The sequence below is a fragment of the Pseudophryne corroboree genome, chromosome 9, assembly GCF_028390025.1.
Source record: "Pseudophryne corroboree isolate aPseCor3 chromosome 9, aPseCor3.hap2, whole genome shotgun sequence".
Lineage (NCBI taxonomy): Eukaryota > Metazoa > Chordata > Amphibia > Anura > Myobatrachidae > Pseudophryne > Pseudophryne corroboree.
Window position 1 is genome coordinate 159,260,787 of NC_086452.1, and position 15,430 is coordinate 159,276,216.

General features: G+C 41.0%; 1 protein-coding gene across 1 annotated transcript in view; it reads right to left on the reverse strand.

The window, feature by feature from the left end:
- The window catches only part of EPHX4 (epoxide hydrolase 4), a 194,561-nt gene that overhangs the window by 51,504 nt on the left and 127,627 nt on the right, over positions 1-15,430 (reverse strand). The window contains exon 4 of the mRNA XM_063939898.1: positions 15,232-15,360. Coding sequence (XP_063795968.1) covers positions 15,232-15,360 — 129 coding nt within the window. The remainder of the gene's footprint in view (positions 1-15,231; positions 15,361-15,430) is intronic.

A 15,430-nucleotide genomic window follows, 5' to 3' on the forward strand; every position in this document is an offset into this window, starting at 1 on the left:
CGTCAACCGGAAATCATCATCATGTGACGCCATCATTACCGGAAGTTATCATCCCGGTAATCAGAAGTTGTCGTCCGTCCCCTGCACCAGGATATGTTGAGTGCACTTGCTTCATTTAACCTCCCGGATTTCTAGGTGATGCGGGGCATAAACTCCGTAATCCTCATAATGCCTTAAGAAAGACACAAGACGTGTCGAAACGCGTTGGTAGGAGGATTTTTTCTTGGGGAGACATTTGGGACTTCACCTTTGGATTCGAACTGCGGGTTCCAGGGATGTATTAATCTATTTTATTAAATAGTAATTGTAGTTATTAAAAAATATTCAATTCAAATATATATTCCTCGGAGTGACCACAGTAGGATATTACAAATAAATTTAAAATAAATAAAACAACATAATCATAAAATATATTACCAACTAGTTGTTCTCATATATGATTAATATTCTAAAGGATCAATAATGGATACAGATATATATAATCCTGAAGAACAATGGCTGGCCAGCCTTAATTAATACTTAATAAATTGTGCACAAATAGGATGTATCAAAAGAACGAATAGAAAAATGAAAGATTGTTGTCTAGAAGATATCATATAATTGCATAGATGGTAAGAGCATAGATGGTAAGAGCTCAGGATTCTTCCAACAACAGTCTAAAATAGTAATAGTTAGCCGTTATATATGTATCCAAAAGTCTCGTGGGCTAGGTGCTATTTGAGTCATTCGGGACTTTGTTCCAGTATTTTTTGTTCACATTTATCATCTTGTTGCGGGACTGCATTATCACGGCATTGGCTGCCCACATTAAACAGCTGCCTAAGGCTAGGTACTTTTACCGAGACTTTCATTAGTTTTTGGTCTAAAAGACGGGACTGGTGTCTATTCATTAGCTCCAACATTTAGCAATTACATCAGCAGCCGTATGAGGTTAATTCCCTCACGAGACTTTTGGATACATATATAACGGCTAACTATTACTATTTTAGACTGTTGTTGGAAGAATCCTGAGCTCTTACCATCTATGCAATTATATGATATCTTCTAGACAACAATCTTTCATTTTTCTATTCGTTCTTTTGATACATCCTATTTGTGCACAATTTATTAAGTATTAATTAAGGCTGGCCAGCCATTGTTCTTCAGGATTATATATATCTGTATCCATTATTGATCCTTTAGAATATTAATCATATATGAGAACAACTAGTTGGTAATATATTTTATGATTATGTTGTTTTATTTATTTTAAATTTATTTGTAATATCCTACTGTGGTCACTCCGAGGAATATATATTTGAATTGAATATTTTTTAATAACTACAATTACTATTTAATAAAATAGATTAATATATTTTTAGTTTGGCTCTTCCTTTTGCGCACGTTTTGGTTCTTTTATCTTGTTACTGTTAATTTTTGGGGATTGACAGCTTCCCCATTCTTCCATATTGTGCGGCATCTGGAAGTTCACCAAGGTTGTAAGATACGGGCGCCTCTCTTTCCTTTTTTTGGGTTCCAGGGATGCCTGTGATTACCATCTTTACCCTTGCTGTTTTGTCTGCTTTTCATGGTAGACCACTTCTATTGGTAAGAGACCATCTATATCCCCTAAGTTTGTGTTTTTTAATGTATTGGAATAAAATGGTGTTGCACTATTGGAGGTTTATTTCTCTTTTTCCGGTTACACCATGCTGATAAGGAGATCCTGATAAGGAGGAATCCTGACTGGTCCTACTTCAGCTCTTATAAAAAGCGTGATTGTCTACTTATATATGGTAGACCTATCCTTTTGGTACGGGAGATTTGATAGATTTTAATCAGTTGCTGGTTTAATGTTAAAAAACGAATTACACTATGTATGTTTTATCCTTCTTTTGCATGAGCGCCTATGGACTTGAATGGTGATCACAATGATTTGAACATCCACCTGTACTGATCCCTATTTTTAAGGGTAAAAATAGGGATTAGTATTACATTTAATGTCTATACTGACCACATTAGTATAATAACGATAAAGCATTTTTGATCTGTCAACCAAAATATGTACAGACAATGCATTTAGCACATGGCTCAACTACAGTATGTCTATTTTTACCTCTGTTCGCAGTATCTACACCACAAATGTATGCTGGGTAACAGTATATATGGTAAATAGAATGTTCTTTGAAAATCAGTATTGGAGCAGGCAACTGTTACCAGATACTGTTGCGTTTTGTACATTGTGTAATGTATATGAACTGTTCATTTTCTACTGGTGCCATGTATGTTAGGCTATAATGTATGTTTAGGTATTTTTGTATTACTAAGCTAGAATAAAATTTGTGCAACTATCAAACAACTGTATTCATGATATAATGCTAAGCACTTCTGTTAAAGATAATAGACATTTACTTGTGACCATACCATTCTCTGATCAGCCATATCATCCAGCTATTGACCAGTGGCCAATCCCTTTCCACATTTACCATAAATACCCAGATCTTGATACTTACCAGTGGTCACACACTGTAACACAGACCACACTATCCAGGTTAATCTCACAATCAAAATTCAGAATCTTAAGTAATGTAGACACGTACCATGGGGGTCATTCCGAGTTGTTCGCTCGCAAGCTGCTTTTAGCAGCTTTGCACACGCTAAGCTGCCGCCTACTGGGAGTGAATCTTAGCTTATCAAAATTGCGAAAGAAAGATTAGCAGAATTGCGAATAGACACTTCTTAGCAGTTTCTGAGTAGCTCCAGACTTACTCGGCATCTGCGATCAGTTCAGTGCTTGTCGTTCCTGGTTTGACGTCACAAACACACCCAGCGTTCGCCTAGACACTCCTCCGTTTCTCCAGCCACTCCCGCGTTTTTCCCAGAAACGGTAGCATTTTTTCGCACACACCCATAAAACGGCCTGTTTCCGCCCAGAAACACCCACTTCCTGTCAATCACATTACGATCACCAGAACGAAGAAAAAACCTCGTAATGTCGTGAGTAAAATACCTAACTGCATAGCAAATTTACTTGGCGCAGTCGCACTGCGGGCATTGCGCATGCGCATTAGCGACTAATCGCTCCGTTGCGACAAAAAAATACCGAGCGAACAACTCGGAATGACCCCCCATATACACTACTTTTGTGAAAAAGGAATCAACAAATACTATATAGTTAAACTATCAAACAAAAATCCTTTTAAGTACATTGCACATTTTTTGTTGTTGCAACAGATGCAATTTGTTAGTTCATCTAGCGCTGAGTCTACCCTGCTCTCTAGTTTCCACACAATCAATACTTTATAATATAGCAGAAAAGCTAGAAAGCAAACGCATTTCACCTCAAGGTCAATGCAATTTTAGCAGCATGACAAATATATGCCAGAGCAAAACAGAATCAGTAGAAACACTGGCTACTGATTTAAGATTAGAAATATACAGACTGGAGATGAACAGTAGGACATCTAGGGCATGTAATACTATTTTTACTATTAATAGAAAACCTTCACATTATCCAACAGAAGTACGCTGAAACGAAGAACCATAATAACTATTTTAGGATTCAATATTGAAGTGAGCAGCAGTAACCCATTCTAGCCAAAGATGACTTTATTTAAAATAAATAAAGCCACGTTTCACTATACATTTAAATAAAGTCATAACAAATCTGTTATCTTTAAGTCTATGAACTAAGCATTTTACAAACAATCTACATGTTCAATATCAGATTGGAGAGGGAAATTGATATGATAATGGTGAATTGTTTAAGTGTGTATATATATATATATATATATATATATATATACACTGCTCAAAAAAATAAAGGGAACACTAAAATAACACATCCTAGATCTGAATGAAAGAAATATTCTTATTAAATACTTTGTTCTTTACATAGTTGAATGTGCTGACAAAAAAATCACACAAAAATGATCAATGGAAATCAAATTTATTAACCCACGGAGGTCTGGATTTGGAGTCACCCTCAAAATTAAAGTGGAAAAACACACTACAGGCTGATCCACCTTTGATGTAATGTCCTTACAACAAGTCAAAATGAGGCTCAGTAGTGTGCGTGGCGTCCACGTGCCTGTATGACCTCCCTACAACCCACACAAGTGGCTCAGGTAGTGCAGCTCATCCAGGATGGCACATCAATGCGAGCTGTGGCAAGAAGGTTTGCTGTGTCTGTCAGCGTAGTGTCCAGAGCATGGAGGCGCTACCAGGAGACAGGCCAGTACATCAGGAGACGTGGAGGAGGCCGTAGGAGGGCAACAACCCAGCAGCAGGACCGCTACCTCCTCCTTTGTGCAAGGAGGAACAGGAGGAGCACTGCCAGAGCCCTGCAAAATGACCTCCAGCAAGCCACAAATGTGCATGTGTCTACTCAAACGATGAGAAACAGACTCCATGAGGGTGGTATGAGGGCCCGACGTCCACAGGTGGGAGTTGTGCTTACAGCCCAACACCGTGCAGGACGTTTGGCATTTGCCAGAGAACACCAAGATTGGCAAATTCGCCACTGGCACTCTGTGCTCTTCACAGATGAAAGCAGGTTCTCACTGAGCACTTGAAAGACGTCACAGAGTCTGGAGACGCCAAGGAGAGCGTTCTGCTGCCTGCAACATCCTCCAGCATGACCGGTTTGGCAGTGGGTCAGTAATGGTGTGGGGTGGCATTTCTTTGGGGGGCCGCACAGCCCTCCATGTGCTCGCCAGAGGTAGCCTGACTGCCATTAGGTACCAAGATGAGATCCTCAGACCCCTTGTGAGACCATATGCTGGTGCAGTTGGCCCTGGGTTCCTCCTAATGCAAGACAATGCTAGACCTCATGTGGCTGGAGTGTGTCAGCAGTTCCTGCAAGACGAAGGCATTGATGCTATGGACTGGCCCGCCCATTCCCCAGACCTGAATCCAATTGAGCACATCTGGGACATCATGTCTCGCTCCATCCACCAATGCCACGTTGCACCACAGACTGTCCAGGAGTTGGCTTATGCTTTAGTCCAGGTCTGGGAGGAGATCCCTCAGGAGACCATCCGCCACCTCATCAGGAGCATGCCCAGGCATTGTAGGGAGGTCATACAGGCACGTGGAGGCCACACACACTACTGAGCCTCATTTTGACTTGTTTTAAGGACATTACATCAAAGTTGGATCAGCCTGTAGTGTGTTTTTCCACTTTCATTTTGAGGGTGACTCCAAATCCAGACCTCAATGGGTTAATAAATTTGATTTCCATTGATAATTTTTGTGTGATTTTGTGGTCAGCACATTCAACTATGTAAAGAACAAAGTATTTAATAAGAATATTTAATTAATTCAGATCTAGGATGTGTTATTTTAGTGTTCCCTTTATTTTTTTGAGCAGTGTATACACACACACACACACACACACACACACACACACACACACACACACACACACACACACATATATTTTTTTTTTATTATTTTTTTTATTTTTTAAGTAGAGAAAAAGGGCGCCTTCTAGTGTCTAGATACAATTAAATAAGGTGTAAACCAGTGTGTGCAGGAAATGAACACTACTTATCTGGAGCATAAATTTTTCTTCAGTCATGAGACCAATGTTGGAGCATAAAAAAAGATAAAAGAAATATAACATAGCGCATACCGTTTTCATGCAATTATCACACCATTGTTCAACATAAAATCAGTTTTATGTATAAAAAAACCTTTGTAGGGATAAGCAAATCCCAGAATTTAAAATCCACAACCAGGGATAATTAAAAGGTTTTTCACTAATTTTAATACAACACATAAAAACAAATGGTAAAAATGCAAGCATACAGGATAAAAAATTCAAATGAGCTAATCTATCCATATAGAAACAGGTACGTCCTAACTTTCCATAAATATCCGTAGAAATGTTAACAATGCAAACGTACAGAAAATAAATATTTAAAAGGCTTATCTGTCCATATGGGGGGTTCAGGAACAGCAGTACCAACGTGTTTCGTCAGCAATTAGACTTCATCATAAGGGTTCGCCTCTGTTAGGGACCTATCCGACGAGTTCACCGTGAAGCAGGCTCATAAATTGCCAATATATGCCAAGAACCTCGGATATGATGGTTGTTATAAATATAATTTTAATGGTGTATGGTGAACCTGCATCCTTGTTCCTATATTGCAGTACTAAGTCCCAGCAAGGTAGCACATCCCATTATAAGAAGCCAGGGTGTGCAGTCCAGGACCCCTCTCCGTCATTCTGATAAGCTTTGGCTGACTAAGATGACCAATGCTGCAAACATCTCGATTGATAGTCCAAAGCTGCGTCTACAGATGCAGCATTTAGATTGCAGATGCTGCAGGAGGCGTCTTTTTCCTTCAGATACCTCCTGCTGCATTAGCATTTTTACACATCGCTGCAAAGACCCAGCAGTAATGTGTTCTGTGTCTATCTCTGAATCAGACCCTCAGTACAGGAAAAGGGTGTTTGCTTACTTGCAAACAGATGCAGAGATGTGCTGGTTTTGCTGGTATAAATTTACACGGATGATGTTCGCCAGCACCAATCACTTCAGACTGACTGACTGTATATTCAGCTATGAAGCGGATAGGTACTTTCTTCAGTGTTTGTGTATATATTAGATGAGGTTATGGGCATAATTTAAAAATAATTTTACTGAAAGCACACCTAAAGAGCAAATGCAATATCTGCTATGGCCACTCTCAATGATCGCATCAGCAGTCCCCATAGCTTTCTATGAGACCAGTGATAATGCCTCATTTATACCCCTTTTCCACTTGCTAGCACAGGTCGCAGCCGGGAGCCTGACATGGCTGTGACCCGTGCTAGAGCCCCCTTCTACACTAAGCTCACCAACCCGGCATATTGCCGGGTTGGTGACGCTGCTGCTGACGCGGCATGGGCGGCGCTGGGAGATCACATGATCTCCCAGCGCCGCCCTTCCATACACTGTGAACTGGAGCCATGTCGCATCGACACGGCTTCCGTTTATACTACACGTGTTCAACCCGGCAAGCTACCCGGGTAGGATTCCCGGATCACTTGATCCGTGAATTTGCAGGGGGGGGCCGTTTCCACTAGAAAAAAACACGGGTAAATTGTCGCCCACACGCATTTACCCATGTTTTTAGAGCTAGTGGAAAACTAAGGTATACTTACTAATGTATGGTATAACGAAGCTCTGAAAACTTAAGCTTTTCAGAGCTTGATCCAGTTAAGAGTCTCCCTCTCCAGTAACTACCATTTACACCTGAGTAGCCCATTGGCCGTGCATGTGCATTAAGCAAGCCAGTGGCAAGTGATAGTGGTTAGCCATCACTTTACTTTTTAGCTATCACCGTACTTACTTCTTAGACTGAGGGGTCTATTTACTAAGCCCTGGAGGGAGATACAGTGGAGAGAGACAAAGTACCAACCAATCAGCTCCTAACTGTCATGTTACAGGCTGTGTTTGAAACATGACAGTTAGGATCTGGTTGGCTAGTATTTTATCTCTGTCCACTTTATCTACCTCCGAGGCTTAGTAAATAGACCCCTTAGCTTCTTACCGGAGCCCATATCCCGGCACCTTCACTGTAATAAATAGCACAGAAAAAGCAATTAAAATGGCCCATAATCATTAAACCAGGGATTTAACCAATTTGTACGAACAACAGTTTGCGCTCGTTTTCCAGTTTCGGAGCAAATAGTTGTCATTTGTTCTCATCCATTACCAGACTTTCATTCCAAACAGCCAGATCTGGCAGAAGATCTGGCGGATAATTGTATAGTGTATGCCCAGCTTTAGTTTCCACCTGCAATTTCCAACATGCAGAGTGATAATATACTGATAATGATCCAATGTTTTCCAATTGGATGAGTTACAGTAATAGGGCAATAATCATTGCAATATCTGCCAGGATATCACCATGGCCACATTCAATAATCAGACATGTGGGCTTCATTAACTGCACAGCCGAACAGCAATATTTGTAGCAGATAATAGAGCTCTGAGCAGCTCAGGTGAAAAAGGATGAGGGCAATCCTGCCAGCCTTCCAATCCTATCATTTATTAATAAGTGCCTTTTTCCCAAGGTTATACAATATAGGAATTTTAAGGGGGATATGTATCAAAGCTTGGAGAGAGAGCAAGTGGAGAGAGATAGAGTACGAGCCAATCAGTTTCTGTCATTTTTCCGAACACAGCCTGTAACATGACAGGAGCTAATTGGTTATTTATCATCCAAACTTTGATACACAGCGCCCTTAAGTTTTTGTATTTTAGGTGTATAGGGGGACATTTACTAAGCAGTGATAAGAGCAGAGAAGTGAGCCAGTGGAGACGTTGCCCATGGCAACCAATCAGCACTGAAGTAACATCTATAATTTGCATACTATAGAATTATACAGAGCTGCTGATTGGTTGATGGGGCAACTTCTCCACTGGCTCACTTCTCCGCTCTTATCACTGCTTAGTAAATGTCCCCCCTAGTTACTAAACCTTGTATGGAGATAAAGTCGCTGGAGATAAAGTACCAGCCAATCGGATCCTAACCTGTGGCACAGCAGAAAGGAGCCGATTGGCTGGTACTTTATCTCCAGCGACGACCCCTTAGTTTTGCGCAAACATCTTAGAAAAAAAATGACAACATCCCTGTCTCAGTGGTAGAAGACAGCTCTTGCCATGTAACTTTCAGTGAATGGCACAAGCGAGACGGAATGCCTTGGCCTGTACTTTCTTACATTCCCGCATGCAGAGACTTCAGTGCATTGTGTGTGCTCATAATAATCTCCCAGTAATGCTCATTACATTGCAAGAGATGTGGGTCATGCTGTGTTACTGATATCCTGATAAATTATATATTGTGAGCGAGTCTCCAACAGTTAGAGATGCCTGAGGAAAATAAATGTATTCCCGGACATGTTCCCAGAGAGGCACAAGATGCATTTCTTATTTATCTGTTTATTTCCTTTTTCACAACAAAATATTCTGCTGAGAATAGATCACAGCAATATGAGCTGCTGCGTCAACGGGAAAGGCAGTCTACCAGCAACTCGTCTGTACAGACTCGTTCTACTGATTACTTAAGTACAAATAGTGACTAAATAATTGCAGCTATTTTAAAAGTATCAAGGTTATACCAGTAAAATGATGAGAACTTATTCATAGGGGGGTATTCAATTAGCGTAAAAAACCATGGCAATTTACAGCGATTGCCATTTTCACATCTTTTATGCCGCATAAACGGACGTTTTGCAAGTATGCGTGCTCCTGCGATTCGCCCTATTCAAATGCAAATTATTGAAGACGGGTTTGCTGTGAAAATTGGTGCTGAAAGTGAAAAGTGAAAATGGGTAAACCTGTCCGTAACCCTCCCCCAAAAAGCTAATCTAACATCAGATAACAGTATAAAAGTTTATTATTTGTTATAATAAATGTTTTTCTGGTACACAAATTGGATCAAATGGTTGTTATATGCATTTATTTAAAATTTTAAAAAACTGATAGAAAGCAAAGTTTTTACAGCAAAATAAGTGCTAAAATTAAACTTTGGGTACATAAAAATGGGTATAAGTATATATTTGGGTCATTTTCGAAACAGTAGAAACAGAATGATTACGCCCACCTGCAAGTTTAAAAACACTTGTCCCACTCATAAAGCACCCTAATATACCTGTCCCATACCTTGTACCGTAATTTTCATCATTTACACTTTTTCACGCCAAAAATGACATGTAATTATTGGCCAATTAAAAATAAGTAAAAACTTCTAAGTGCCTAATTAGTCATTCAGGGGCTGTCCCAAGGGTTTGGAACCCAATCCCCACATTTTTAACTTAAAATAGGGATTTTCCCCAAGTTTATCACCTGTTCTGAGTTGGTGAATTTAAATTTGCGGTAAAATTACCGCAAAAATACTTTTGCAGGCAATTGCATAGGCATTTTTGCAAACTTACTTGTGATCTGCAGTAAATTTGCATGTTTTAACAGTGAAAATGCGATATTTGCCGCTAATTGAATATCCCCCATACTGTAGTGTGGTATATCACAGCTTCTGGTTACTGGGTCTCATTCACATTTTACAATGTATTTGGGAATAACAAATGATTAAAACACAGTGCTAGTGTGATCTATAGAAAGACCTCTGTCTCTCTGTAGGTGGTGGCGTCAGTGGGGGGTTAGTGTGTGCACTATAGGGGTGCTGTCCTGTATGCTGTTAGGGGTGCTGTACAGGGGTGCTGTCCTATGGTGTCCTGTGCTGTTAGGGGTGCTGTACAGGGTTGCTGTCCTGGGTTGTCCTGTCCGGTTTGAGGTGCTGTACAGGGGTGTTGCTGTCCTGTGCTGTCCTGTGTTGTTAGGGGTGCTGCTGTCCTGTGCTGTACAAGGGTGCTGTCCTGTGTGCTGTAAAAATAAAGGAACGCTGTGGCCCTGTCGGGTGCTGTAAATATAAAGTAACACTGTGGCCCTGTCCTGTATGCTGTAAAAATATAGGGGTGCTGTAAAAATAAAGAAACGCTGTGGACCTGTCGGCTGCTGTAAATATAAAGGAATGATGTGGCCCTGTCCTGTATGCTGCAAAAACATAGGGGTGCTGCCTATCTGCTGTATAAGTCCAGAGGCGCTGCCGTATAATTGCAGGGGTTCTGCTGTACTTGATCCTAGGTTTAAAGTTTAAACTAAAGCCTAGTGCAGAATATAAAACAAGCTTCAACATCACAACCAGACGCAAAGGGTAGTAATGGAAATTTCAAGTTTGATGAAGTGTTTTCCAATAAAATGGGGAGAGACCACATTTGTGGACAAAGTCAGTCAGACTCAGAAGAGACAGAATCATAATCCAGCGGAACGTGACATGGCCACATCTCCTATTTCATTTTCTCTAGCAACTGCCGGAGATAACAACATTTTCCAAACACACCTATGTCTATACGTCTGCCATATAATTCCAGGAGTGCCCTGTCTGAACCCGCTCATCTCTAGTAGATATACAGTATCTTCTAGTGTGCACTGTGTACCCAGCATTAGAGAGAGGTTCATCTCAATTATTTCATGTTAGGGACTTGAATGAATGGCTACAATTAGTCAACCTTTATTTTGATTTATTATTGATGTTCCCCATTTTGGGATTATTTACTTACAAGATGCGCATTTATTGTACAGGTTTCTTTTCCTAAGGGCTGCGTAGGGTAAGGGGTTATCGCAAGACTTCAGGGTGTTAGAAGAACAGAGTTTCAGTGATCTTGCATTGAGTCAGCTTTCCATTGCACTGCAGCACTAGATGCGCCAAGAGCTCCTGTGAGGCACAAACTGTTACTGAATAAGGGCCCAGTATGGAGTCTCATGGTGACTTGCAGCCAGGAAGCTGTCTGGCTTGCCAGGCTGAGGCATGCTGGTGGCACAGAGGTTATCATTGCTTCCTCCCACAGTCCTACTTGTAATATGAAATGACTCTCGACTAGAGTGGTAAGCTTCAATAGGGCAGGGGCTCAAAAACAAAAAAAATCACTGCACAGTTCTGCTTAGCACTGTACCAAACCCACCCGAACTCAACTTGCCCGATCCGGGGCTGCTGTGGGGGCTCACGAGGGGCTGCTAAAACATCTAAGGGGCTGCTTTACTTAAAAATAAAATATGAATAAAATAAACAAGACACACAGGTATGCTCACATGCGTGTAACTGGGACACACAGGTATGCTCACATGCGTGTAACTGGGAGCTGTGAAAAATGAAAATAAGGCATCTACCACAAAATACGTAAATAAAAATGCAATAAAGAAAAATGAAAAAAAAAAGAAACCCACAAAATTTTCACAAAATCTCCAGACTCCGTGGAGGGGAAAATATCCAATCTTAATCTTGTGGTATAAACCAGTTTATTTTCATCCCAGCATTAAATCTGAGATTATTGTAATCCCTGAAAATGGAAGGGGGTACAAATTTGGAGGCTTTGGCCCTAGTTTTTCAGTTTGTCCAGTAATGTGGTAATTAATAATTATATATTTGCTTGGTTAAAGTCCTTTCTGTTCCACACCAAGATAGGAGTGGAGGTAAAAGCCTGTGTGTTGTTCCTGGTTGCGTGTGCCTCTCTAATTTTTAATCACCTTCTTGACACTGTCCTCTTCCTCTTGCCCCTTCTCATAATGTGAAAAATCATCAAATATGGAGGTGGTATGTTTGTAGTGAGCTATGATTCAGAGAACTTGGCAAGCTTTTTCCAGGGGGACCACCTGTTGCTGAAATGATGGGTTTATTGAACTGTGCATGTCCTGTTTAAACAGCATAAGGGTGGGTGGGTAGGCCCTATGACAATTCTATCTTGCACCTCTATTTTTTGTGTGCATTATGTGCTCTTTGGGGCTTAGTTTTTAAAACTGCCATCCTGTATGCCACTCCTAGATGGGCCAGTTGTTTGTGCCGCTCACTTGTATCCAGAGGCGGATTGGGCATAGGGCCTGTAGGGAAGATTCCCGGTGGGCCGGCGCACCCGCGGGGCCTGTTTTGTTTGAGGACATGTGGTCCTATTTATAGACATAATGAATAAAATGCAAAATCATTTGCATATATGAAAATGACTTTGCCACTTAGCCTGTGATTGCAGATGATCTAGTGTGTATGCTCTGTCTGCCTGCTTGGCTGACATAAAAGATTGAATGAATAGTGATTGGGATTCGGTTGGTGTAATAAGCAAGAAATTATATCTTTCTAAAGAATTATATAGTTTCCTAAATTCTAAAGGTGTATCATATAATGTGCTCATAACATTTAATTTTATTTCCTTTTAACTTCCCCTTGATGCTGGACATGCCCACTATCTGGAAAGTCTTGGGGGGAGGGTGCTGCTCCCATGGCCCATGGCTAGACCTTACACTGGTGCTGCCCAAGTGGGGCCACTAGTACAAATTTTTCCAGGGCCGCTTTTTGTTCCCAATCCGCCCCTGCTTGTATCGCGTAGCTTAGTCATCCAGCTGCCTCAGTGCAACCTTTTGGCCTAACAACAATATTGTAAGGTGTTCAGAATAGACTGATAATGAGTGGGAATGAATGTTATTGAGGTTAAAAATGCTGTAGGATCAAAAAAAAATCCCAAACCCGAAACAGTGGTTTTGGCAAAACCAATCCAAATCCAAAACACAAACAGAGGTCCAGATCCAAAACCTGAAAAGGTGCACATCTCTAATAAACATACATAGTGGTTAAAGTGGGGGCATGGAAAATTTCAAGTGGCCACTCAAAAGGCGGTAGGGGGGGGGGGTTGTTCTTAAGACACCCCCTCCCCTGTATCTAGCAGTAACAATATTGAGTACAACATAAATCAGAAATTAATGTATTAATGGACTAAAGGGTTTGATGTGGCCTCTACAGTACTTTGCATGCAGCTCTCATACTAAATAGTCCATTTCTTATAGCCCACTCCATAGTCCACTTACAGCGCGTTGCAGGTTACCCACAGTGGTGAATGGGTTAAACAGATTGTCAGTGCACTTAGCCATGCAGATGTGGCTCTGGAAACAGGAGAGTTTGTCTGTAAGGAGCCGCAAGTCCTGTTAGTTCTTTGTCCCACATCATTTAGCTCAGGTGTGCTGGGACTTAGTAGTGTTGCAGTAGCTGGAGAGCATCAGGTTCTCTGCCTCTGTAGTGGCCTTTGTATTATGCAATCTCTAATATTTGTTGTGCGGGCTGGAAGGGGACCGGTAGGAGGAAGGGCCAGGCACAAGAACCAGACTCTCACCTCTATTGCACACAGCCCTGGATGTCAGCAGGCAGTCCCTGTAGGAATAGCACTGTCTGGAGGGGTCTGGTTGTGCAACTCACCAGCAACACAGAGAGACGGTCCTGTAGTAAGAGCACTGGCGGCAGTGATCAAAGTTCAAGAAGACGAAGCATCGACCCCGATGCTCAGGGCCACAGGTGAAGCTGAAGGCGGGACACGGCTGTCATACATGCAGCAAGCCACTCCCCTTCTCAACTTCCGGGTCGGTGCCGAAGTGCCGGTATGCCATACCGCTGCATACCAGCACCCTTCGAGCACTGCATATACATAAACACACAATGATGTACATGTAATAAACTAATAAACAGAGGAAAAGAAAGGGGCAAGAAATCGGTAATGCCCATGATGAAAAACTGCATTGGAGCAGTTGAAACAGGCTGTTGGGTCTCTGCTGCCATTATGTCAGGGACGTGCGGTGAGCTAAATGGCTATGGAGGCACTGGCTAACCACAGATCCAGATTTACATGCAATATATAAGACAAAGCGTACACCTGGGCATTATACACAGGTGCAGCAGTATAAACTCCTGAAAATCTGGTGAGTCTTGATTAGAGATGTGTGGAAAGGATACACAGGTGAGGCACTGCCTCCCCTGTCATAGACTTTTTACTCCAGAGTTTGGGCTATAAAAATTATTAGAATAATGTAAAGAAGATATTTCAAACAAATTATCAGTATTTTTCATATATTTTATTCAGTCAAAACTCTGGTTTAAACGTAAGTATGACAGGAAAGGCTCTGCCTCACCCCACCGCACGTCACTGCATTATGTACACTACTCTCACAGATAAATCTACTCTCTTTGCTGATTATTCTGTTATTCTATTATTGAGTGTGTAATGTATGCACCTTTAGTGCAGAGGTCGGGGTGTATAGGAAGGGATTTTTTATATCAGATGTTTTTACAAGTACAGAAAATTAGTTTAATCTTCTGCTACCACCAAAATATGTTTACTGTGCTGGGAAAGAAGGAGCAACACAGAGATTCAGGGGAGGGATGAGAAAGATGCCTTATTCTGATGCATCTTCATGAAATTCTACCTAACTCGCTATCAAAAGATGGTGAAAACTAAAGCAATCAAATTAGAGAATGGAAATCCTTTTCTGTGCTGATCTATTCCAAAAATATCACTTACAAATACCCTGTGAAAACATAAATTAAATACAAAAATAAATGAGAATCATGCATAAAGTGCCATTTTCGGCATTTTCCCAAAAGTAGCCTTGATACATCTGCCCTAAAGGGTATTATTTAGAAGCTCACACTGGATGTGTATATTTGAGGTGTCATGGTTATAGACTACTTGTATGGGCAAAGCAGGCATTATACAGTAGTTGTATACAGTCATTTTTGTTCACGTTCATTATGTTTTCCGTTAGACACTAGTTAGTACAAGGGTTACACTGATAAGGCAATGATGCCTCCTTCTAGTGGATAATGTGTGACGTTCTCTGTATTTTAGCCACTACATTCCACAAAAGAAAACAGTTTATTTTCAACTCACCTGTAAACACTGTCGGATGAGGAAAACTCAACACTATCAGCTTGGTGACCATCTCTGGGTAACATATGGCAATTAACCAAGCAATCATTCCACCCCAATCATGGCCAATGAGGACACATTTGGTGTAACCTATCAAAGGAGAGATAAAAGAGTTACTGCTCAGTAATCTATAATTTTGTCTTTAGCAATTAAGCAATGT